The sequence below is a fragment of the Ambystoma mexicanum genome, chromosome 3p (genome assembly GCF_040938575.1).
Source record: "Ambystoma mexicanum isolate Mex_15411 chromosome 3p, UKY_AmexF1_1, whole genome shotgun sequence".
NCBI classification, from domain to species: Eukaryota; Metazoa; Chordata; class Amphibia; order Caudata; family Ambystomatidae; genus Ambystoma; species Ambystoma mexicanum.
Genome location: NC_090925.1, coordinates 853,980,774 through 854,007,814, shown reverse-complemented (window position 1 = coordinate 854,007,814; position 27,041 = coordinate 853,980,774). Strand labels below are relative to the sequence as shown.

Genomic DNA, 27,041 nt, shown 5'->3' with positions numbered 1-27,041 from the left:
GAGAGGTACAAAGAACTTGTAGCATACATATAATCCAAAGAAACACTTAGACACTGATGTAGTGTAAAAATAAACTCTTTGTTCGTATATACACTGGAATTTAGAAAGGATAGTACTTTTAGAAGTCATAAACACATTATAAAAACAAATACAATGCTTATGGTAGGTAAACCAAAGCATAAACCACGTCTAGAATATCGTTTTGCAGTTCAAGTAAAACCCAGTGCTACATATTTAGAATGGTAGTATTCAAGGGTAGTAAAACCGCATGAGTAGACTTTTATAATCACAGTATGTATTTAAAGGAAAGCAGACCCTATTGATAGTAAACTAGGTTATTTATTCAATTTCAGGAATAATATAGTTATACCAACAGTGTTACAAGTAAGTTCCTGGCCGCTTATGTAACTAATTCAATTTCAGGGATAATACTATTACACTACCAACCTAGCAGGTAAACACTTCGGGCCTCATTAGGACCCAGGCGGAGTGGGTTTCCGCCAGCGCTAATCGCGGCGGACCCGTCCGCCGTACTACGAGTTCCCTTAGCGCCATGGAGGTTTTCTCCGCCTGGTTTTACCAGGCGGAGAAAACCATGGCGCTACGGGACCTCGTTGTTAATTACGCCACCGTATTTTACGGTGGCGTAATTAACTCCTTCCCCACTCCCATTATACCCTATGGGGCAAGAATGGGAATGGGGAAGGGCAGAATGGGGATTGGGGATTTACCGCTCCGCCGAGGTCGGAATGGGGCGGTAAATCCGCCAACCCCCATGGCGCTATCGACGGCTTTCCGCCGTGCTTCGCGGTGCATTTAGCACCGCGAAATCCGCCTGGGTCCTAATGAGGCCCTTCGCAATTTACGTAACTTATTAGTCTTTCAGGAATGATACAATTACACATTACTTTTTAGAATAGTGGAACACAATTCAAAGGTAAGCAATAACTTATGAATTACTTATGAATTACTTTTCAGAAAGGAACTCAGTATTGCACATTTAGAATGGCAGTATGCTATTCAAGGGGAGTATAACCCTATTGGTAGTAAACCCTTACATTTATTCTGTCTCAGGAATATGTAGCCACATCAACATTACTTTTTAGAAGTGTGGAATACAATTCAAAGGCAAGTAAATAAATTTGTATACTTTTCAGAATGGCAGTAAGCAATTCACAGGTAAGAACTTTGTAAAACTTGTAACTTACTCTATTTCAGAGCTAATCAGTTAAGGCACAAACACATAGCAAGTAAGTACTTTCACTTGTTCTATTTTCTAGACCAAGGCCTTATACTTTAGAAGTCCTACCCTATTCTAGGGCATGAGTGTTCTCAGAGGCAGAAGGGGGACACTAGTGGTCCAGTGGCCCACAGTAGGCAGATCAGGATAAGGCACAGAAAATCCAAAGTTCCAGAGAATTTCTCGTCCAACAAGTAAGTACAGACTTTAGAGTTCATAGTAAGTGTTCAGGGACTTCGTACAAGGCTCCCTAAAAGTGTTCCAGCGTTAGGACCGGGCGAACGGTATGGGCGTACTCCCAAACACACGAATCAACCACCTTATCCACACAGGAGCGACACACGACTTTAGGTGAGTATTACCCACAGCCAGGCAGTACCTCAGCAGTGAAGAAGCGCTTGCAGACAGATGCCTTCATGATGCAGCAGTACAGGACCTGGTCTCTGGATTCTTGGGCCTGGTGACGAAAGAAAGGGCACTAGATGGGAACTTGCAGCAGCAGTTGACAGAAAATGCTCTCAACAAAGGATTCTTCAGTGCTTCTCCCAGATCTGTGGATTTGGTGACACATTTGGTGCCCTTTTCAAGGTATCAGATGTGAAACTGTTGTCCTCTGATCGATTCACTTCGCTATGCTGGTTCAGCTCTCTGGTGAGGAGACTCAAGGAGTGGAATCTTGCTTCTGGAGGTCCAACAGGAGTCCACCAAAGTTTCAGTGAGATTCGTTCGCAGGAAGACGTTGCACATCACTCAGCCTCGAGGTCCCAGGGTATTGGTGGTTTGCAGCCCAGGAAGGTCATAACTCGTCGTGGGATGGCTCGAATTGCAGTTATTCTTACAGACTGATTGGTCTCATCTGTATAAGCGTCAGAGTTGTCGTCTTCCGGACTCCTCTGTCTCATGGAAGAAGGGTTCAGCACAGGCAGCGGTTACACAGCAGGCATCTCCAGTCGCTGAAATCAGCTAAAGCCGTCTTCTCTTCTTCCTCCTCATCGGATTCAGCACAAGTTGTCAACTTGTCTTCAGCTTCCAGATCCAGGCCATTTATCCAGTAACCCAGCCAATTAGCACACATGCTACATTCCGACTTTTTGGGGTGGCTGTCCTTTGAGAACAGCAGCCTCCCAGTCGGAACTGTTTCCAGGCAGGCATGCCTGTTAGGGAGAATTCTCTGTTTAGGCTGAATTTCCTAACCTAGTGAGTCCCCCAGCAGCTTTGCTGGATTTTTGGGGTTTATTTTTTCTCCTGCCAAGAGTGAGACTCTTTTACCCTCACTCTTGGACATGACTTGAGAGTGTTTCTGTGACTTGCTATGTGCTTATGGGCTAGGGGGTATTTTTCCCCATAGGCTATCATTGGTTTTTGAATGTGTGTTACACAGCACCCTCCGTGCAGTAACACAGGGGTGTCATAGAGACCCCCAAACATAGACTCCACACCCTGGGCCTGACTACTGTCTCCCTGGGTCTGTAAAGTCACCATTGACTTTACTAGTCTTAACTTAGGAACTTAACCAGTACAAACCATCTTACTGTGGAAGTACTGGTATGGGCAATTAGATTGCCCCTGGGTCTGTTGTCGAGGGGGTACTGTCCCGTCCCCCCTCGCCGAGTTCTGGCTGGTGGCAGTGGATACCACGGAAATATTCCACCGGAATATTTCCCAATGGGATTTCCCATTGTTTTTAATGCACCACTTTTTGGTGCAATATTAAAGATACCGCCGGTTTATTTATTTAATATAAATTCACCGGTTGGGATTTTTTGCCAGAACTCGCCGCCAAAATGGCGTCTAGGTTCACTTCAGTAACCCTGAACCCGAGTCGAGCCTTTGTTCCACTTTTGGCGGGCTTCTGCACAGAAGCCCTCCACAGTGGTGCCATTCTGTCTGGGTACCACAGGGGGTGTGGGAGGGGGTTTAGGCACCCTGGACTGAGTTGCCTTGCCAACTCATGTCGCACTCTGGTGTGATTGGCCCAAGTGGTGAGCCACCCCGCTCACCACTTAGCATGTTTGAGTGACAGCTAGGCTGTATGAATGGGGGTTTGCTGCATAAAAGCAGGGTTTTTGGGACTGGTTCTGCAGAAGTCGCCACAGGACCTAAGAAGCCGAAGAGGGAGAAGCCGAGACGACCTGCCAAGACGACACCACCGGTGGAGCCCTGCGGAACCGTCTCACCACTTTTTCCGACGACAGAGGAGATCTCCCGCCGGAGAGTCTCCTTCCCTTAACTGGTGGGGAGAACCAGTTGCTGCCTTCTTTTCGCCGTCCCAAAGCATCTCGTGGCCGCCTTGCCTGTGCCAAGCACCCCGGCAACCGGGATACCACTTTTTACCTCAACCGCGAAAGAGGGGTAAAATCCTTTGTGACCGGAAAACTCCACGGCTGGTCTCATCCCTGGTAGTGCAACGACCTTCAGCTTTCCTCCACGTCGAGATCACCTCTTCCTCTGGACGACGCCGCGACTTGCACCTACTACCAGGAACAACTACCACCGCTGGAGGATCCTTCCCACTTTTAAAGGTACTGTGTTCCGCCCGGCTTCCCTTGCCACCGATTGTACGGGGTAGATTTAGCCCTCGGCTCTCGAACCTGGGTAAGCCTGGGACACCCTAACTAAACTTTTTCTAAATTCAGTAAAACCTTTTCTACTCACCTGCAAAGACTTGTGACATTGTGTGATCTTGGGCATATTTTCGCCTGGCTCTCTCTAAAGCGGGCCACAAACCAATTTTCCTTGTTCCACAATTGACTGCCTTTTCTAACCTTATGTGAAAAGTGTTTTACCTTGCTGCTTTCATTACTTCTGCTTTTTCCCTCCCTTTTCTAATAACTTGTTGGAGTGCCATCTGACGTTAAGCGCTCACCTCTGTTTGGAAATAAGTGGTGTTAACTTAGACGTGTCCAACAAATGACTAGGGATGTACATATAAGTAATAGTGACTGTGTTTTGACTTACTTACCTTTTTCTGTGCTAGTGTAATTTATGAGTGTGCCTTTAAAATAAATAAGTATATACTTTTACACCTAGCTCTGGTTAGTGTTTGCTTGTACTACTGTGCCTCTGTACCTATCCTGTATCCTCTATATACTGCCTAACTCTTCTTGAGGGACGTCTGACTGCTCAGCCACAGCTACCACAGTGAATCTGTGTGGTACAGACTGCTACCAAGTGGGTTTACTACCAACACCTGTAGTCTTAAATCTTTTGCAGGTCCCAGAGGAAACTGCACAGGTTTCTGCTTAACAATGCCAGAAGACAAAGGACTTCATAGTTTCTGACTCCTCCCTCGTTTTTTGTCTTCAGACTCTGGAGCCTCAGCGGGCTACACAAAGGGGACCCACCAAAGGCAAAAATCAAACTAGAACTTCCCCTCCCAGGACAATAGAAGGACTAAGAAAGGATAAGCACATGGAAAATGGAAAAAAAAGAATGAAGCCACCATTATAGATGAATAGTGACCTTTCTGTGCATCATTGTGGCTGGTGAAGGCAAGCGTCCCCAGCCAGCACGATCCTCCCCGCAATGAGAGACAATGACGGACTCTCCCAAGTCGGGAATAAAGCCAAGACAGAGTGCAGGTGAGCTTAAATGAGAGTTTATCAATCAGAATAGGGCATGCAAAGAACTCTGCAACCTCAGAGAGCGCTCTGCCTGACCATAGCAAAGACAGGCGTATTTATTTACAAAAAACGTCATCAGTACCTACATATACTATAAGGGGCACAAGTTCAATGGGATTGGGTGGCGATGACTAGCTATAGGTGCTGCTGCGATGTGGTTGGCCTTGGCTGGAGGACGTCACTTGTCAGCCTCGTGGGTTGGGCTGGGCCTGGCAGGTCAGCTGAGTTCATCCGGGTGGTGTTGTTGTGCCATTGTGGCCAGTGTCAGAGATGAATGTCCTTTCCTGACTTATTTGCCCTATGCCATGCACACCGCAGTCATTCAGTCATTGCAATGTTATCTCCTTTAGTAAATCTATCAATAGGTTATCCTACAGGTTAATGCAACACAGGAGGAATGCACCTTGTGAGGGGTTTGATGGTGATTTATCCGTGCATGGTTACCAGTGTCCTGTTTGACCGGTACCATAGGTCGTGGGGTTAAGTCTTTCTGTCTCGTTAGAAGTTATTACGAATGGGCTGTTGTGTGTTACCACAGTATTGGGTGTCTTCGTTGCACCGGGTCATAAGTCTGAGGTGTTCCGGGGGGTTGTGGGGTTTACGAGGGGGCGCCTTGGATTTGTGTATTCAAGCGGAGGTTTACTGCTGGGCTGTAAATAATGCAGGTGGCAGGCCGTGGCCTTGGGTGCTGTAGCGGGGACTACAAATCTTTGAAGAGGCTCCAGCCTAGTTGGGGGAGGTGGAGCAGTGTGGCGCAGGCCTTAGCTCTCTTATTTGGCAGACTTTGCAGGGTGGGGGGGGGAGAATGGCCTTGCACATATTCACAAAGGTATTTTTCTCGTGTGTTGCCGACTTTCGATGAGAACATCATAAACATTTGAACATCCTTATAATACTCATTTGGATCACTTGAAAACATACATTTCAACTCACTACATGTCTCTCGAATATAGCCACTCTAAGCACCTTGCTAGTACATTATATTTTAACAACTACAGCATTTAGTAATATGCATATATATTTGCATTACGTGAGGTAGTAGGGTGGTCGGTGGAGCATAGAGTACGAGACCAGCCATTGTACGCGGTGGTAATGGCATATAAGGGCTGTAGATATATATATATATATACACATGACTGGCACATTTGCCCACGTCTCTTCACCCAAGCCTTATATACAGTTACATTTGTCCTTCCCTGCACTCTAGCAGCATTAGTTCAGTTATAGCGCGGGACCGCGGGGTGTACGGTTTTCAATGATACATATAGAGAACAATTCCCCGGAAATGCTTTTTATCATTCGCACACCCCTGACAGGGGTGTGGGTCCTCCATTGCTGGTGTCATGTAAACATGCGTTTCATACAATAATTACACCATTTTTACAGGTTTCTTTAGTAGAAGTAGTTTTATGGAAAGGATACACGTATTACAAGTAGTTTTTGACATTCGTATTTGGGTATTTTTCTGCTTTCATCGGATGTGCATTCTACAGTTCTCCCCACCACCCAGGCCTTGCTGACCGGGTCATGCTGGGAGCAGTGATACACTGTGGACGGTGAAATGTTACAGTGTTAGTATCTTATGCTAGCTCATGTCTGTTTTGTTCGTGGGAACAGGCTCACAGCGGATCTGCCAGGGTGCTGCGGCGACAGGGATAATTGAAACTCTCCGTGGGTGGGGGCCGCGCTACAGTGCGCTGAGCTCACACCATCTTTGATAGACAAAATGGTTTCTGGGCCTAGCTAAATTCAATATGTGTGGGCAATGTCTTCAGCAGGTGAACCCTCCACCACCTGGGCCCGGGTGGTCTGAGGGAACGCCCAATGAGCCATGGCCCTCACCTGGGGAGGGGATGTAGGCAAGGGGGGGTCTTTTGGACCACTCCTCCCCTACATTTCCCCCCTTTCGTTACTTAAGTAACGAATTCTTTAACTCATTCAATCTCCTACACTCTTCTTCGTCCATAACTGCCTCATCCCATGCTGGTGTGCCTTTTGTCGGCATCCAGGCTCTGCACACCCCCCTTAAGCTCTCACCCCTCCTAGCATATTCATCTGGGGTACAGGTTAGCTATATACATCCGCCCTCTCCTTCCAAGTCCACCCACACCTCCTGATACCATTCTAGTATACGGGGCTCTCTGATGGTGGTGTGCCATAATTTGTCTGATATCCTTGTCATGATACCTGGGCACTAGCTGATACCTGGGTGTATCATCAGTTCCGGTTTGTACCTGCACTTCCTGCATAGTTTGCATTGTCCCACGGGTGTTGCCCATTGTCACCATCATCATTGCACCATTAGGTACTGCATTAGCACAGCATCGAAGACCCACCTGGCACATGCAAAAAATTAAAAGGAGGAACACCACAGCTGGCATCAAAAATTTCACAGTCATTCCAAGCCATGAGGGGACCCAGGAGAAGATGTTGTCGAACCACGTACGGTCTTCGGCTCCACCTTCCATTTTCATTTTTTCTCCTAGGTTGTGTACTGCTTCGATCACATGGGACAGGGAGCAGTTTTCTGCGTCTTCGGAAGGTATGAAAGTGCAGCAGGCACTTCCAATTTTTCGGCAAACACCTGCATCCATCGCCGTCAACAGGTCCAAGACATACCTGTTTTGCATTGTCATCAGCCGTAAAGCCCTTAGTTCCACTTTTATTACGTTGAACCCTTCTTCAGTGTCATTTGCCAGCTGAATCAATTCCCAGCGTGTTATCTGGAGCCATTTTGCGTTTGCCCTTGCTTGGACACTTGAGATGAGGGAGGCAAAGAATGTTTCTGCTGAGCTGAATAATCGATATCTGTCTGGGATCTGAGCCAACAGTTCTGATGATGCCTTTGATATGTAGTTTGATGCTCGTTTGTTACGGGTCAGCACCTCTTCCTTGCTCCCGGAAGACAGGACATACATCTGTGACTCCGCAGTCGGCTGGGCTGCACTCTGTTGTATGCGTTCCTGTGTCTTTTTGCTCCCATCGATGTGGCTTTCTGGTATAACCATTAGGGCTGAGTGCAGGGTCGCCATTGAGCAGCTGCCACTCCATGACGGGGGAAGGTGCAGGTATGCCTGGTTGCCGCATACCCAGTACGTGTCCATCAGGGCCGCTGTCCCTTTTCTCAGATCTGCGATGGTGAGGGTCTTGTTACAGTTCTTGTTTGTCCCCATGGAGGTTTTCCCCTTCCTTTAAAACATAGTTCATAGTCTATTTTGTTTTGCAGTTTGAAGGGTTTTTCAATGGCGGTTACCCAAGTTAGTTTTGAGATGTGTTCCTTCCATACTGGTGTGCATGTTTCTTCTATCCATTGCAATTTCTCTGGTGCCACACCTCTCAGTGCTTCAGCTTTACACATTACTTCTTCATCCTTCCACTAGTTGTCCGAAAAAAGTGTCCCTTGTATTACAAAAAATGGTTCCTCCAGACATACCACCCCTGCCGTCTTCGGGTAGCAAGTTTTCTCGTTCTGCAGCATTCTAAAAGTAACTTCATGTGCCTGGAAGGTGTTCTTAATCCTGCATAACGTAAGATGAAGGAGACACTGGGCATCTATAATTGGCAACTCTTTGGGTAGCAATACTTTGGGTGTACCTGAAGCATGGGGAATGAGGGAGCAGACATAGCAGCTCTCGTTTGTTGTTTGTTTAGCTGTTGCACTCATATCCGCATACCATTTATTCGTCTGGTGGGGGGGTGGTGGGTCTTCCATTCTATCTAATCCTAACCCATAGTACTCATCATACTTCCTCCTTTCCGCTCCCCTTTTTCTCCTGTTACTTCTCTTCCTAATGTACTTCCCGGCTTCAGGGGTGATAGACACAGTAGACCCCCCTTTCTCCTTCCCGCCCCCCTTCACCCAATCATCATATAGTATTTCATGTGTTGCTTTCATTCTTCCATTTTCTTCCATTCTATTATTTGACAATGTGTCTGTAGCTATGGGGGCAGGTTGGCTGGTAGGGGTGTTATACAACCAGGATATGGCGGAGGGGTTTCGGTCGTTCAGACTGTGAGCATTGTAATTAGATATCTTTGGCGGGGACACTGTGTTATTTTGCATTTCACCCTGTAGCTCTTCGTTTTTTATCATGACAGCATTGGATGGCGTTGTATAATAACCCCATACAAGTTTCGTCCCGTCCCATACCAAGAAGTCACCTTCCTTAATATTTACACTCGTGGTTGCATTACTTACAGTAGTGCTGTTAGTCCCTCCCCCCTCGTTTATCTCGATAGAGATAAACGCTATTAACGAGTATGTAACCAGGCCAAACATTAGTGTAAAAAACAATGTAATACACACTGATAGTCCACATTCATACGAATATCTGCATTTCTCAGTTAACCACTCTCTAACTCTAGTAAATGTATCCGTTGCAGGCTGCCCGTTAGATGCCATGGTAGTTCCTGTTCGAGATATAAAAGTGCATTAAGTGCATGAATGTAAACATTTTGTGGGCACTACCAGTGCCAGTTATATGTTGACGAGGAATGGAAGCGGGTAGGGTTGCGGGGAAGGGTATTCACAGACAAGGGTGTAAACACGGCATAATTTGATCACTTCATTAATTACATATAAGTCCACAAGATAAAAAGGAAAAAACTATTTGATTTTTTTTTTTTTTTTTTTTTTTTCCCCGTAACATCTTAAAAAGAATGCAAGTATACTTATCAGTCATTTTCCCATTCAGGTCCGCTACTGTCACACATACACAAGTTCATATTCAAACATTCTGCTCAGCTGCATCGTTTGCTGTTGTCTGTGCCTCCTCATCTACCTCCTCTTGCACATTACTGTATGCTTTTCGTACATCTGTCAAGTGTACCCAGTATTTTAGGCCCTTAACTTTTACGGCCGTGGGCGTGCAGAACACTACCTCGTATGGGCCATGGAACCGTGGTGCATTCCATCGACGCACAAAACTCCTGACATAAATGAATTCGCCCGGCATCAGCTGTAGCTGTTGCTCATGTTCCGTGACAGATACTGTTATGTTTCCCTCCTCTCTCGTGAAGGGTGGAGAGAGCTGCTTTGATATTGCGCGCGCTGCCCTTGTCAATTTCTTCAAATAGTCTGTGAACTCTTCTCCCAATATCGCAGCGCTTCTGTGTGCCTCTGAGTGTTCGCGCAGTGGAGAGTGTGCTTTGCACATTCGTCTCCCAGTCACGATCTCGTGCGGGGACAAATGGTGGTCTTTGCTTGGCTGATTTCTCAGCTCAAATAGCGCAAGTGGCAGACAGTAAATCCAATTCTTTTTCAATGAAAAGCACAGTTTTGATAACCTGCCTTTTAACAGTCCGTTCATCTTTTCCACTACGCCATTACTTTGAGGATGGTAAATCGAACACAATTTATGTTTTATTCCCAATAATGTAGTAACTTCCTTGAAAAGCTCATTTACAAAGTGAGTGCCATTATCTGAGCGAATAACGTCACAAATTCCCCAGCGCGGGAACACTTCCCTCACTAGGAACTTTGCAGCGCTTTTGGCATCAGGTTGTGCACACGGTCCTGCTTCTACCCACCTTGAGAATGGGCATACAACCACGATCATGTACCGTGCTCCATTACACCTTTCCCCCATGTCCGCGTAATCAATATGTAGCTCTCTGAATGGGCCAACGGGTTTTGGAATTGTTCCCCGGAGCGTGCGTGATGTCATTCCTGAATTGTATATCTGACATGTTGTGCATTCCATCGCTAATCGAGTTACGTGCTCCTGGAGACAGGGCACAAACCATTCTTCCTGTATTTCTGCTGCGATGTGCTGTTTGGTATTGTGTGCAGGGAAGTGTAGTTGTTGAAACGCAATTTCTAGTAACTTGATTGGCATTACCACTTTCCCTGAGTTATTTTGCCGCCACAGTAAGTCTGTCGCCGACTTGCTGCACCCTCGTTTTGTCCACATCAATTTTTCGTCTGCACTAGCTCCTTCCTGTAATTCTAGTATTTGTGATATAGGCATCATGTTGTACCCGTCTGGGGGCTCTTCGTTTGTCTTGTGCTGCAGCATGTACTCACCTGCTTCATATTTCTGAAAATAGGAAGCCTCCATGGCGGCAGCGTCCGCTGCCGCGTTTCCCAAAGACACAACGTCTGTGTTGGATGTATGTGCTTGGCACTTCACTATTGCTACCGCAGTTGGGTTTTGTAGTACCTCAATTAACTCTTTCAACAATTCTGCATGCTGTACTGGTGTTCCGTCTGCCCGTCGGAATCCCCTCCGCCCCCATCTCGCTAGACCTCCATGTACTGTCGTTGTCATGTAAGCTGAGTCTGTATATATTGTTACTGCGCAACCCTTTGCTGCATGTAGTGCTTCTATGAGCGCAATCAGTTCTGCTGCTTGTGCGGAGTAATATGATGGGAGGCGGTACTGTACTAGTGTTTCATATTCACCGTCTTCTAACCTCACCACTGCCATGCCAACATGTTTTTCTCCCGTGTCCACATCAATTGATGCAGACCCATCCACAAAGTACACTTCCCCCTCGCTCAGGGCGTTCTCACACACCACTGTGTCCTCCCCTCGTTCTCCTGTATAAGTTGCACAATCGTGGTCCTGCATGTCCTCTAGTGTGCATGCTTCTGTAATGAATGTTGCAGGGTTCACTGTCTTGCATCTCACTACATGGATATTGGCGCTAGACAATATGATCTCATAGGCTGTTGCCCGCTGTGTCGTCGGTGTGCTTTTTGACCTCTCAAGTATTGCAAATAGTGAATGTTCCACAAACAACGTCACAGGGCATCCCATTACTATTGTGGCACTTTTCTCAATCACGAACGCGGCTGCGGCGAGTGATTGCTCGCACGCAAAATGGCCTTGCATCACGGCATCTAAAGTACCACTATAGTAAGCCAAAGGCTTGTGTCCTAGGGACGTCTTTTGTGTCAGAACAGCTGTCATGAGTGTTCCCTTGCAGTGCGAAAATAGGTAAAATTCGCGTCCATAATCAGGATTTGCTAGCACTGGAGCGCTTGAAATTAACTCTTTTAATGATTTAATGACGCGCTCATTTCTTCTGACCATTATATTTTTTTATTTTCCTGTTGTGCTTCTTTGAGTGCTTGTAGTAGGGGTCTCGTGTATGCTGCATAGTCTAATATCCATGCTCGGCAATAGTTGCACATTCCCAAGAATTTCTGCATGTCTTTCACTGTTGTGGGTTCTCCTACTGATTTTATCGCTTCTACCCTGTCGGGGATTATTCTTTTTCCATCTTTTGATATCAGCTGTCCCAAGTATAAGACCTCTGTCAGACAGTACTGTAGCTTTTCCTTGTCTACCTTGTACCCCTTATTGGCCAATAGAGTCAGGAGCGTTGTTGAATCCTTTCTACATGTTTCTTCGTCTTGTGCACACACTAGCAAATCGTCTACGTACTGAATGATCGTACTCTCAACTGATAGGTTTCCCAAGTCTTCATGCAATATGCGGTTGAATATGCTTTGGCTCTCACAGTATCCCTGCGGTAATCTGCAGTGTTCATATCTCTTTCCCCCCAGTGTGAATGCTGTCAGGTATCTACTCTCTTCAGCCAGGGGGATTGAGAAAAATGCGTTTTTCAAGTCAACTACTGTGAAGTGTGATGCCGTTTTTGGGATGCTGCATAATATTGATGCAGGGTTCGGGACCAAAGGGAACTCTTTCTGAATTACATCATTTAGGGCGCGTAAATCCTGTATCATCCTCCAAGACCCTGCTTTCGCTTTTTTGATTGGATATATACATGTGTTACATGGGGAGTTCGAAGGCACTATTATCCCTTGTGCTAGTAGTGCATCTATTGTTTCTTTTATCCCTTGCTCAGCTTCACGGGACAATGGATACTGTTTCACTCGGGGTAGAATTGCTCCTTGCTTTAGTCTTATTGTTACAGGTTGTACTCCATGCAACAGGCCTACATCATGGGGGCCTGTTGTCCACAAATTATTTGGTACGAGTCTCATGTCATCATCAAAGAATGACGGTGGTGCTCCTACCACTGCCATCAGTTGAGCAGGGATTTCCCTAGCTTGAATCAAAATGTCACAGGGCATCGCTATTTCCATTACAATTTCACCATCCCCCTCTGCATCGGAAAAGAGATCCTCATCTGTTAAGTCTCTTAGGGCGATGTTGGCATTCGTGCACAGTACTGTACGCCACTCGCATCCTTCCATATCTACTCCAATCACCGCAATCCTTTTCGCTGATACCTGTACAGCGTGCAAGTCTAATGATACCACTGACCCTGGTGCTGTGTCGGGGCACACTACGGGGCGGAAGAGGAATTCTGCTGGAATCCTCCAATCCATCTTCCTCAGCTCTGGGACTATGAGGGCCAATGTCTTTAGCCCCTCAATAAACATTTCCTCGTTTTTCGGCAAACCTCGTACTTCTTGTGTGGTCGTGTGGGCATGTACTACCAACATTGCACGCAATGGGCATATTCCAGGTGTTGAACACACTATACCTCTCTCAGTGAATGATATAGTCATGTTGAGTTTACTCAGGAGATCCCTTCCTAGTAAATTTATTGGTGAGTGTTCATAATACAGTAAGGGTGTCTTTACAGTCTTCCCCCCCACTGTTACGTCCAATGCTTCTGTGTAAGGAACTTCAATTACAGCCCCAGAGAACCCCTGCGTCTCTAACTTCCGGTTAGATAACGGGAACCGGCCCTCCCTGATACATGATTTCTCCGCTCCCGAATCCACCATGAATATGAACTGCTTGTCTCCTATCTGCGCCCCTACCAATGGTTCCTTTGCTGCATCGTAGGTGGTAGATAGAACTGGACACGCAAGTGTTCTCTGTGGGCTGTCCTATGCAGGGTGTCTCATCGCCCCCCCTTCATTAAAGACACTTCCTGAAATTACTGACACGCCGTTGTAGGGTGCTGGTGCGGGGGCCCCGTTTGCTGCTGTCGCAAAAGGGTTGCCTGGCGTGTACTGCAAGTTGCCATTGTTTTGTGGGTGGTTCTGTGTTCTATACTGGTGCCCCTGTTGTTGCTCATTATTACCTTGGCCTGGGTTTCTCGGGTATTGTTGTCCCATTGGAAGACCATATGGGCTCCCCGGGTGGGGATGGCCATACTGTTCTACTTCTTGGAACCCGTTGTTGGGTCTGGCTCTGCACTCCCTAGAGTAATGCCCCCATCTTCCGCAGTTCCAGCAACTCCCTTGTGCACCTCTAGGGCCCTGCCATCCATTTCCTCCCATTCCCCCGTATCCCGGTCCACTTCCTCTTCGGCCCCTGTACCCACCTCGTCCCCCTCGAGGGGTCCACTCTTGCCACTGCAGACCTCCGCCTTGCTCCTGCTCGTTCCACTGCCGCTGTCCTGCTCCAGCCCAATTAGTTGCCATCCTTCCTTGTATTGCTATCAGCCCCTCCTCCTCCTCATCTCCCTCCCTGCTGTGGGGGAGTGCGGCTACAGCCGCTGCGACCTTCACCAACTTTGTCTGCACTAGTTTTGCTTCGTCTGCCAATCTCTTCTGCGCCACCTCCTTCCCCCTTTCTTTTATTCTCTTACAGTGGTGTACTATTATGCTCTGGATCTCAGGCCATCCCTTTGCTTCAATACCTGCTACCTTGTCGAGCGCCTTTTGCACTTCTTTTGGGAGCCCTCTTTTTATAATGAAGTAAAATAAAGATGTCGATTGATACCAGGGCGTGCCCGTTTCTGTTCTCCACATCTCTTGGACCCGAAAAATGTAATCCATAGCCTCCTCCCCGTCATTCATTGTACACTGCATTACTGACTGTAAGTCTGGTGTATCTGGAAACGTTTCTCGCAAGGCATCCCACACCCTTGCACGCACTGTGTTAAAGGAGGCCCCATCATGGCGGTCGCAGTCTAATGTTACTCCCGGGAAACCGGCCTTGACCCATACTCTATCAGCCTGATCCCCCACTGCTGATACAAGCAAGCTCTTCACATCTCCTATCGCTAGGGGTACCCCAGCAGTGTGTTTCTCAAAGGCGTATATCCACTTACTTGCCCCTCCCGATAACGGGGGCAATAGCTTTAATAAATTGGCTTTATCCATCTGAGCCCATGGGATATAATTCGGCCTCCCTCCTCCCCTATGTATCAATGGGAGCTGTAGCCTTCCTTTTGTCGTTGCATCTACACCCGTTTTGGATGCTGATGTTCCCAGTGATGCCATTTTCCCCACCCTATTCCTTAATCGCCCCGTCCACTCATCATCCAGTGTTCTCATTGAACATGTACCATCCACCCCTTCACTTCCCCCACCCATTGCCATGCTCAACCTGTCGCTTTCTTCTAAGTCGTCCCTTATATCACATAGTAGTTCCTCTCTGTCCCCTATAGGCCTTTCTTCATTATCAATACCTCCCTCTCGTGTCCCTACTTCGATTATTCGTGTCGGTTCTTCCTCAATTCTGAACAGTATCTCACCTTTTTTCCACCCATCTTCAAGTGTTCTATTCTCACTCGGCGCTCTAGACGTGCGCCCTGATCTTGCTGCATTAAGTGCTGTCTGTTCACATATGTCTTTTATCCTTGCGAGCTCATCTTTCGCTATTGAGAGTCTTGATTGTAAATCATCTGTTAGCTTTTCTATGTCCACCCTTTGTGTACATGCCTGGGCTCGCTCCCTTGTACTTTCATATGGCGGGGGTGCCGTTGGCCGGTGGGGTGTAGTAGTTGTCAGGGGAGGAGGGACATAAGTGGGGTCACTGTACCCTTCTGCGGGCACAGGCTTGTTTAATATCGGGTACAAGCTTATTACATCTACTTGTGGCTCTACATTTGGCGATTCTTTACCATCTTTCTGTATCATCAGTGGATTGTCAGTGGTGGAGGGTAGGTCAGGATTTAATGCTGGTGCTTTAGGCGGTGGTATCTCTTCAAATAACCTCCAGAGATCTAATATTTCCCTCCTATTGTGCAACTGCTTCCCCTTGTATTTCAAACAAATGCATGTGGCCACCATATCCAGAACACTTATCAAATGACCCTCCCTCTGGCCATATCTGGGGTAACCCCTCTCCCTTCAGCTCTGTTACCCACTGGTCATGATATTTCTTAATTCGCTCCGCGTACCCTGGTAGGTTCTTACAGATATGTGATAAGGGTGTTTCGGCCCCCATCTTTGTGTTTTCCTAGTACTTCTCTGTCCCTGTGTGTCCACAATTACAATGTAAACCTATTACCAATATGGGTTTCGTCTTCTACTTCACATTCAATAATGGGCTCCTTTGTACTCTTCCCCCTGCCTGCGCAATGCAAAACTGGCTGTACACAGTCTCTGTTATTCTCTTTGGGGGGGGCACATACAAGAGCAAACCATCAGTGATTTTGACAATATTAACCCGGAGATCAAAAAGGTACACACTCACTTCACCTTGTTATTTTTGTCTTCAAGAAGCTTTATCCGGCCACACTTACCATGACCATTCAATTACCATACATTTATAACCATTTTACACACCCACAGCACCAAATTGTCTTCCGACGCATACGAGGTGCACACACCTCTCTGTAACACTCTATTCACAATTCAAGCTGCCCTCCCTTTCCTCCCTAGCCGGCTGTCCCTGTCCGTCTTATTCAGATATATGGATGCGCATATATATAAATTGGTCTGCTCTTCCCTCTTCTAGTAGGACTCTCGCTCTTTTACTTCCTCCCTAACGTTTTGTACTGATCTCACTTTTAATTTCCCCCCAACCCTAAAGGAAAGAATAGAAAGAAGAAATAGCAGTCACTAATATATTCTCCGTGTCCCTCTTTGCCAGACACTTTTATCTTATTGTCCACTTCTTCATATATTCCCAGTACTAGTCAAGATAGCACTATGCGGCGCCGCCTTCCACCCCCTTTCGGAGCTAGGTTCCCGTCACTTTTATCTCTTATTCACCTCTTAATCCTAATGGCCATATGCAAAGAAACTTTAGGGTGATCCTTAGTAGATCTGCGTACCCCCCTTTTCTACCCCTCTTCGTTCTCTGTCCTAAATTTCTTCCTCCACTCCCTTTACGATCGCTCGCACTCAATACTCACGTGCCCGTCTTGAACCGATAGTCTCCGAAACTGGGTCCGTCCAGGCAGTGTTGCCGTCCGCTCAACAGTCAGCCCCGGCTCCGGCGAGCGGTACTCAAAGGGGATTTTTCAACCGGGATCCCGTACCCTCTCTCTATTGAGTGCGCACTTCTTAGTGTACCGGTCGCCGTTGGCGGGCAGCCTCCCGGAGCCGGCGCACTGTGCGTATCCCTTTTCGACCGGAGATTCTCGTGCCAAAAGGGGACGGTAATGTTAGGTCGGGAAAAAATAATAATAATAATAATAATCACGCTTTCGGGGTCACCACTGAAGGCAAGCGTCCCCAGCCAGCACGATCCTCCCCGCAATGAGAGACAATGACGGACTCTCCCAAGTCGGGAATAAAGCCAAGACAGAGTGCGGGTGAGCTTAAATGAGAGTTTATCAATCAGAATAGGGCATGCAAAGAACTCTGCAACCTCCGAGAGCGCTCTGCCTGACAATAGCAAAGACAGGCGTATTTATTTACAAAAAACGTCATCAGTACATACATACTATAAGGGGCACAAGTTCAATGGGATTGGGTGGCGATGACTAGCTATAGGTGCTGCTGCGATGTGGTTGGCCTTGGCTGGAGGACGTCACTTGTCAGCCTCGTGGGTTGGGCTGGGCCTGGCAGGTCAGCTGAGTTCATCCGGGTGGTGTTGTTGTGCCATTGTGGCCAGTGTCAGAGATGAATGTCCTTTCCTGACTTATTTGCCCTATGCCATGCACACCGCAGTCATTCAGTCATTGCAATGTTATCTCCTTTAGTAAATCTATCAATAGGTTATCCTACAGGTTAATGCAACACAGGAGGAATGCACCTTGTGAGGGGTTTGATGGTGATTTATCCGTGCATGGTTACCAGTGTCCTGTTTGACCGGTACCATAGGTCGTGGGGTTAAGTCTTTCTGTCTCGTTAGAAGTTATTACGAATGGGCTGTTGTGTGTTACCACAGTATTGGGTGTCTTCGTTGCACCGGGTCATAAGTCTGAGGTGTTCCGGGGGGTTGTGGGGTTTACGAGGGGGCGCCTTGGATTTGTGTATTCAAGCGGAGGTTTACTGCTGGGCTGTAAATAATGCAGGTGGCAGGCCGTGGCCTTGGGTGCTGTAGCGGGGACTACAAATCTTTGAAGAGGCTCCAGCCTAGTTGGGGGAGGTGGAGCAGCGTGGCGCAGGCCTTAGCTCTCTTATTTGGCAGACTTTGCAGGGTGGGGGGGGAGAATGGCCTTGCACATATTCACAAAGGTATTTTTCTCGTGTGTTGCCGACTTTCGATGAGAACATCATAAACATTTAAACATCCTTATAATACTCATTTGGATCACATACATTTCAACTCACTACATGTCTCTCGAATATAGCCAGTCTAAGCACCTTACTAGTACATTATATTTTAACAACTACAGCATTTAGTAATATGCATATATATTTGCATTACGTGAGGTAGTAGGGTGGTCGGTGGAGCATAGAGAACGAGACCCGCCATTGTACGCGGTGGTAATGGCATATAAGGGCTGTAGATATATATATACATACACATGACTGGCACATTTGCCCGCGTCTCTTCACCCGAGCCTTATATACAGTTACATTTGTCCTTCCCTGCACTCTAGCAGCATTAGTTCAGTTATAGCGCGGGACCGCGGGGTGTACGGTTTTCAATGATACATATAGAGAACAATTCCCCGGAAATGCTTTTTATCATTCGCACACCCCTGCAGGGGTGTGGGTCCTCCATTGCTGGTGTCATGTAAACATGCGTTTCATACAATAATTACACAATTTTTACAGGTTTCTTTAGTAGAAGTAGTTTTATGGAAAGGATACACGTATTACAAGTAGTTTTTGACATTCGTATTTGGGTATTTTTCTGCTTTCATCGGATGTGCATTCTACAGTTCTCCCCACCACCCAGGCCTTGCTGACCGGGTCATGCTGGGAGCAGTGATACACTGTGGATGGTGAAATGTTACAGTGTTAGTATCTTATGCTAGCTCATGTCCGTTTTGTTCGTGGGAACAGGCTCACAGCGGATCTGCCAGGGTGCTGCGGCGACAGGGATAATTGAAACTCTCCGTGGGTGGGGGCAGCGCTACAGTGCGCTGAGCTCACACCATCTTTGATAGAAAAAATGGTTTCTGGGCCTAGCTAAATTCAATACGTGTGGGCAATGTCTTCAGCAGGTGAACCCTCCACCACCTGGGCCCGGGTGGTCTGAGGGAACGCCCAATGAGCCATGGCCCTCACCTGGGGAGGGGATGTAGGCAAGGGGGGGTCTTTTGGACCACTCCTCCCCTACACTGGTTTGACAGCCTGCGAGTACAAATCACACAAAGATCTGTATAACACGCCCACTACCACCAGCCATAATTGTATGCTTGTCACTGTAACAGAAATAGACATATTACAGGAGCAGTGAGAAAGGAGATAGTGTATCCCCTCAACACTTCACATATGGTGTGCTGATCTCACAATATAAAATGCACAGAGGATAAAAATCTCTCTCTACTCTTGAGAACATGTGTTCTGCAAGGTAAGTAACTGTAACAGAAAAGTTACAGCAACAGTGAGAAAGGGGATACTGTGCATCCCTTCAGCACTCCACATAATGCGGGTGTTCTGATCTCACAATGGGGATTGTAGACAGGATAAAAACTATCCTTTTTACCCTTTGGAACAGTAATTCACTCAAGGAACCCAAGAGAAAATAAAAAGGGGAGCACTAGGGGCACCCCAGCAACACTGCCTAGGTAGTGCTGTGTTCTGCAATAGGAAATTGCAGATGCCCAAAACGTTAAAGGAAAGTATAATTCCAAACATAAGGAATGGAGAGTCATAAAAATGACTTCCATTTAAAAGCAAAAAAAGGCTTAGTGGGGACAAAGGTTCCCAATCACTCTGGAACATAGAAAAAGAATTCACAAGTCCAGCAAAAAGTGCTGGGGGTCTCACAGGTGGGGGAGATTTAGCAGAACTATGAAAATCTAACCTAACAATGCTGTCTGTGACTCTTAGCTCTTCAGCCATCTTGCATATTCATTGCCTGTTACCTGTCAATCCACCCACCTAAAAGTCATAGTGTCCTGTGCCGAATGTTTCAAGTTGGAGTGGCAGAGTGGCAGAGTGGCAGAGGCATAATCACTGTCCTTGTCGAGTTGGGACGGGAAGGTTGTTTGGCAGCTGGGTAGTGCAGGCCTACCTGACAGAAGCTTCAAGCTGTTTGAAATGTAAACTGCAAATACCACTGTCTACAGATGTTTTAATGTTATTATTAAAATACATTCCTTAGGAAGAAGAGCCCACAGCTTGGAAGCTCAGCATCGCCATCCTCTAGCCTCTCCATGCAGATGTCGGCAGGCTTTCCTCTGCAATCGGCAGGGACACCATCCTCTTACCTCAGCTCTGTGAGTACCTAAATGTGTCATTGGAACCCGAAAAGTTAGCTTGCTGGCTACATTGAAGGCTAGGCATTGTCTGCATTCCAAGTAGCTTTCCTCCAACCACCAGAGGAGAGAAAGGGATCTCTAATGTTCTCAGGAGTCTATGGGGTGTCCACACCAGCATCCAAAATGGCTGGTTAGCTGTCATAGAAGCAATAGTGAGGATGCACACATTTTATGTGTTGTATTTAGACCTGAGCACCATCAATATTTCATGAGGTTACTGTCTTGAGTGCTATTCCAAGATGCAATCCTGACTGGTGGGGAGAGAGAATGGAGGAGGAAATCTGATGAATGAGTAAGCGGCTAGGTGCTGAGCGCTTTCCATAAACATGCATGCTCGTCTCTTCAGGTGGGTTGTGCATCCCAAAACTTGGTGGTATTGCAAGCAAGGGATCTGCCAACAGCGTTTTATACTACTATGACCTTGACAGATCAAGATTGCGAATATCTCATAGTCCTCAGGGAGTTATAGTGGTTCAATTAGCTTGTTGGGGTTATGGAGCATGTGATGTGGAAAATATTGTGAATAATGCCCTTGAATTTAAATCCCGTGGCTACAGGGTGCCAGTGGAGCAAGCACAGCCAGGGGCTTGCAGCATAGTCATTAATATTGGAGGCGTGTTGTTGTGAGTTTTTCACCCAACAAGCTATGCAGAGTACACAACTAAAAAGGAGAGCCTGGAAGTTGGGAACCAGTGCTTTATTATGTACTTTAAAATTAAAGACAAGCTACATTTTACTTTTACTGCTCCGCCTTAAGATTTTTCATTGTAAAGTCTTACTTTTGCAGGTTACATTGCAGCCCTAATCACAATTAGGTATTGCACCCTCCAAGAAACCCCTCACCACCCCCCTGACTATCCCACACTCAAATTGCAAACCTTGTATTACAATGTATTTCACATATTTTATTAGAAGAGGACCATGGCTCAAAATTGATGTAGCTATGAGAAATCTGAGATGTGCCAGCCTAGAACATGTGGTATATAAATGCTCAATGTTATTTTACACATTGCAAGACTGTAGTCTGTTAAACCATGACAAAGGGAATCTCTTTGTCTATTGCACCCCTAAATACGTCCCTACTAGGTGATCAGTTTTGTCTGCTAAGGAAACTAGGACACAGTAGTGATATGGCCAGGATCACATGCTTGGTCAAGTGGGGAAGCAGAAATTTAGCCCGGGTTTCCTAGTTCTACAGTTCCGATTCATAAAGTAGACTACTTCTCCTCTCGTCCCATCCTTAATTTTACACCAGCGTTCCATGCTTTCTCTATACCTCTTTCAGAAATGCCACTTGTGCTAGGTGTTCATTCAAGCAGGCTTTTGCAGCACTGAATCACATGGTATATCAAACTGACAATGTATATGAACTCTTTATAGAAACATTTTAGGTGAAAAATGTGTGCCTCACCCTGAAAGGGCACAAACACATAACAGTAAATGTGCACCTACAAAATGAGAACAAGGCAATCCAGCAAAGTGTGTGGATTAAAAATGAATCTTTCATTTTCCAGAGTTAAGTGTCAAATGTAATTAAGGAAAACAACTTTTGTATAGATCATAAGTTAAACATACTTTCAGTGATTCGTGTGTGTGTGTGTGTGTGTGTGTGTGACTGATTTGAATCTTTGCTGGGTGGAAGTTTGATCCTTCAGAGGCCAATAAAACAATTATCATGTCAAGTAATCATAAGACCTAGTTAATGACATGCAGAGTGAACAATAATTAGGTCTTGTTTATGATGTGAACATATTTTCTGATTATACTTACCATAAACTGACATCTACTAGATCCAATTCCCTATCCTCATGGGGAAGCCAAGAACTACATGCTACGGTCTAATGGGTTGTAGACTATTTCCTTGGGCATATCTTGGTTAGAAATATTAAGGGTGTAATTAAGATGTGATTTTTCCAGTAAGCAATGTGAAAAAGCAATTTAGCAGCAAAGCAGTCCGCATTCAAACTATATTCTTACAAAGTATGTTCAATGTCGGTAAGATTGTCACACTACATCGTACTGTTGTCTACTTGTCTACTTTCAATCCTTCATTTTCACTGCCCGAAAAATATGCTGGAACAGAGCTACTGTATTGTCTGATGACAATGACAATGAGAATTTCTGCTGGTCCTTTTGAAATTTTCTTTTTTTTTTTTTTTACGCTCATGATACTTTGCTCCCCTACTCAAAATGGTGAAGTTTTCCCAATGTAAATACAGATTTGCAGGGTGATGCCATTTGCTACCCCGATTGATCTACAGAGAGGGGAATACATGTTCTGTGTACATCTGTTTATATTCTGGTTTCTGATGCTTGTGAATCTGCTTAGAATCACCTGCTGTTCATATAGTCTGACACCTAGTGGTAATCGTGGAGTATTGCATCTTACTTTTGAAATTAGAAAAGGGACATCGACATGGGCGTGACTGTAACACTATCCGTGACGTGGAGTGTACCCAAAATCCTTCAGGTGTCGAGGTCCCACCAGTTTTTTTTCTGCCTATCTAGGTCTAGGTTGCACATGCAGAGCTTGTTTAGAGTTTATATTTATTTATTGTTTAATATGCATATAGCCAACAAAGGCTTTACATATATCACACAAATCACATTATAAAAATACACACAATACAGAGCTAAAAGTCACATAAAACATCTCATTTTATTAAACCGTAGTGTCAAGTCCCTTAAAATGGTTAAAATAAACTCATAAAATGTCATCATGTGAAAGATAAGATTCATGTCATTACCCTCCAACAACATTGCCAAAGCTCTTCTATATTTTCCATTTTACAGGCATTATTGTGTCTTTTCAAATAATTATTACGTAACTGATTAAGACTCTCGCAGTGGCACATAAAATGTTGAGCAGTTTCAATAGTCTCAGTACCGCACAGTCTACATAATCTCAAATTTTTTGCAATCCCAAGTTTAGCCCCTAATATTTCCATTGTGTCTTGCTTGTTAAATTTAAAAAGTAGATGGCACCTAATAATAGTGTAATGCGGAAACACACTTTGATATTTAGGTTTTTTCACATCAGCAGACCAATGTTCCAAAAATAAACCACTGTGAGTCTTAGTAGCTAAATTAATCATGTCATTCTCTTTGGCATAAGTATAAATCGACATTTTGAGAACACATTTAACTTTGGCATGGGAGCAATGAAGCCATATAGGAGTATTCTCTTTGGCCCATCTAACATATGTCATATATAGTGAATTCACCGCCCTGAAGTTGTGCTGATTATCTGTCTCATTAAAAACCTTCATCAATTCAACTATAAATGTATGATTGTTGAGGGAACACAGTTTCGTATATAGCATGGCCATTTTATATTCTAAAATATCACTGCTATATCTTAATTTACACTCCAATAAAATGTATTCACATGATAAAAATTTCGGCATTCTAAATGACTGTCTTAAAATTTTCCCTTCAAACTTGTTCATTCCCCATATCTCAGCAGCATACAAAAGACAACATACAATTTTAGTGGAATACAGCAGTAATACAGTATTAACGGAAAATCCTCCTTGTCTTCCAATAAAGTGACTTAGTGCGCCAGCAGTCCTTGTACATTTCAATTTTGTTTCAGACCAATGTTTTTTCCGGGATAGTTTATTATCTATAATCACACCTAGATATTATAACTTTCCACAGTTTCATTCTGTTCCTTATTGATGAACCTTTTGTAATTATTAGACCTGGCCTGTTTAATTTTGCCTAGGAATGCCATCACATTGGTTTTTACCAGTGTTTATTCCTAAACCATTTATTGTGGCAAACCACTCTAAAGCATTCAATTTATTTTGTAAACCTTTGGGGGTATAATCCAGCAACAAGAGGTAGTCAGCATAGCCTAACCATCCCAGCTTTAAATTGGCGATCCTATATCATCAGCAGAGATGGCACATAACTCTTCTGAAAAATCAGGAGGATAAAGGTTAAATAGGATCACGGCTAGTGTACAGCCCTGCTTGACTCCTTGCAGTGTTGGGATCAGTTTGGATAATTTACCTTCTCCACCTAGGCAGATTCTGAGTTATCGGTATATAAAAGTTAAATCATCTTTAATGAGCCTGATGGTATTGCCCATTTCTTTAGTTTAGTCCATAGCCTTTCACGCACTATAGTGTCAAACGCTGCAGTAAAATCTATAAATACACCATAGACAGATCATTTCCGAACAGCCCAAGAGTACTCTACAGCAGACACTAAATTGGTAATATTGTGGATGGTGGAGGTTTGAGCTCTAAAACCTGATTGATAAATTGGCAGAATGTGGTGATCTACTATCCATTCGTTCAATTCAATCAACAATACTTTTGCAAACAATTTAGCAGGAATGTCCAATATAGCGGGTATTCTATAGTACCTGGGATCTTTCTATTCACCTTTCTTATGTATAGGCAGGATTATGCTTTCTCGCCATGAATTGGGTATTATACCAAATTTTCCTATCCAGCGAAACAGTGTAAATAACACATTTGCCCATTTCTCAGGAGACAACCAGAGAAGCGCATTACAAGTCCCATCCGGGCCAGTCGCTCTGGAGGTATGTAGTTGTTCTATCAATTTCTTTAGACTTAGTTTATATTGTTTTGTCTATCGTTAAGCGGTTTGCACTTACTTTCCTCTGACTGCTTCGACAGCTACTCTACGACTGATCCTTGCTGCCGTGGCCCTCTGGCCCGGCCTGACAGTAGGCAGAGTGGGGCCCTGTTTGTTACTGACTTCTCTTGAGAATGCCTTTTCTTTGCCCCTTCTCTTTCTTTTCCTCTGATCTGGCTGCAGTTTTCTTCCATTATGGAGCGTAGGCCCTTTAAATTCTCTCTGTCTTCCAACAGCAAATTTCCCTGGATTGATACCCATCACCAGTGTACTCTGTGACTCCCTCGTGACCATGATGAGCAGCCTTGCAAGGCCTGTCAACTTTTTCAGCACAAAACCTTAAGACAGGTGCACCAAGCGGTGGGCGGCCTACGCCATGCAAGTAAAGAGTCACTCCACCACCTGTGCTGTCCCCTCGGACGAGTAGTCTGACAGCAGCCACGACTCTGATTTGGAAGCCGTAGATCTAACGGTGGAACCTGCGCTTTGTGTGTATGTTCCTTGCCCAACAAGCATGCCACCGGCAGTACCATGGGGAGATCACACCCTGGCGACCACACAACCCCTGCAATTTCCTTGATGGATCTGCAGAGGAAGCCATTGACGCCTGTGGGCCGCCGAAAAATTGGACAGGGCTGACTGAACTTCATGGTTCAGTGCCCTCTGCTCACCCGCCATCACAGCCTACGCATGGCCTTAAGTCTTCTTCAGCGGATGCTCCAGTTTTTTGGCTCTCGATGCGGAAGACAAAGTGGGACCATTCTTCCAAGATGCGAAGCTTTGGGAGAAGCTCTAAAGCCAGTTCATTGTAATTGTAATTGTTTATTTATACAGCACTTATACACACGTGGAGTGCTTCAAAGCAGGAAGGGAAGAAGGGAATACAGTAATCATTCTTGGACCTTAAAGTTTCCGAATTATCTAGCAGAAAAACTAGCATACTAGGCCTGACAGCATTTCTCCTAGTGCAAGTGCAGGAAGTGTTACAGTTGTGACCAAGCTGGGGAGGTGGGACAAAAAAGGGGGGGGGGACATGACAGACAAACTTTCTAGTCCTAGTACATTTTGATCAGGCATGCGTAGAGACGGAGGTGCGAGGAAGGGGATATGGGGTGCGGGGGGCAAATGAGTCCAGTCCAGCAAGTGCAGAGAGGTTGCCCCACTCATGGAGCGTAAGCTGAAAGTGCAGTAATGTTGAAACATAGTGCAGTGGCGCAGAGGCAAGTGCAAATGACTGGCGGGGAAGTCTGGGACCTGTAAGGCTCTGGAGGTGAACCAGGCAACCAGTCAGCAAAAACTGAATAGGTGGAGAAGGAGAGAACAAGAACAGAGGTTAGCTGGGGAGAGGGAGAGAGGAGAAAGAAGAGAAATGGAAGGTCTTGAGGAGTTTCCGGAACTTAAGGTGCTCCGGCTCAAGATGGAGAGAGGTAGGGAGGCTGTTCCAGAGGGAGACACTTGCAGAGGATAAAGATCTACCCCAACATTTCTGTTTGTGAAAGCGTCTCACCCGCAGAGAGTTGGAGGACAACGAGCAGAGGACTCTAGAGGGAGAGTATCTAGGAAGAGAGTGTTGAAGAAGAGTGTGGGCCCCGGCCCAAGAAAGCCTTGTGGATTATGCAGAGGGTCTTGAACTTGATCCTTGCAGCCACAGGAAGGCATTTGAGGGATTTCAGCGCCAGAGAGATGTGGTCCCTGGGCTTGAGGCCAAGGACAAGTTTTGCGGTTCTGTTCTGAATGAGTTGTAGAGGGTGGAGAGTAGATGAAGGAAGATTGAGAAAGAGGCTGTTGCAATAGTCCATCCTAGAGAGAACCAGGGCCCTCAAGGTGGTGAGCCTCTGGGGGAAAGTGAGAAAAGGTAGAATACCTCTGAGGATGTGCAGTTGGTAGTGGGGCTTTTTGGAGATGTCTGAGATGTGAGAAGAGAAGGAGAGAGTGGAGTTGAAGTTGACCCCTAGATTTTTTGCCTCATTGATAGGTGAAGGTGCAGGGCCAAGGGAGGCCGGCCAGTGTGAAAGTGGGAAAGCTGGAGCAGGCGTCCCAATGACTACGATCTGTCTTATTGGTATTCAGGCAGA

The 27,041-nt window shown here is 45.7% G+C and overlaps 1 protein-coding gene across 13 annotated transcripts in view; it reads left to right on the top strand.

Moving 5' to 3' along the window:
* The window catches only part of INO80E (INO80 complex subunit E), a 657,413-nt gene that overhangs the window by 353,972 nt on the left and 276,400 nt on the right, over positions 1 to 27,041 (top strand). For all 13 annotated transcript variants that reach the window (XM_069651976.1, XM_069651985.1, XM_069651983.1 and 10 more), the window contains one exon: positions 20,199 to 20,313. In XM_069651976.1, coding sequence (XP_069508077.1) covers positions 20,199 to 20,313 — 115 coding nt within the window. The remainder of the gene's footprint in view (positions 1 to 20,198; positions 20,314 to 27,041) is intronic.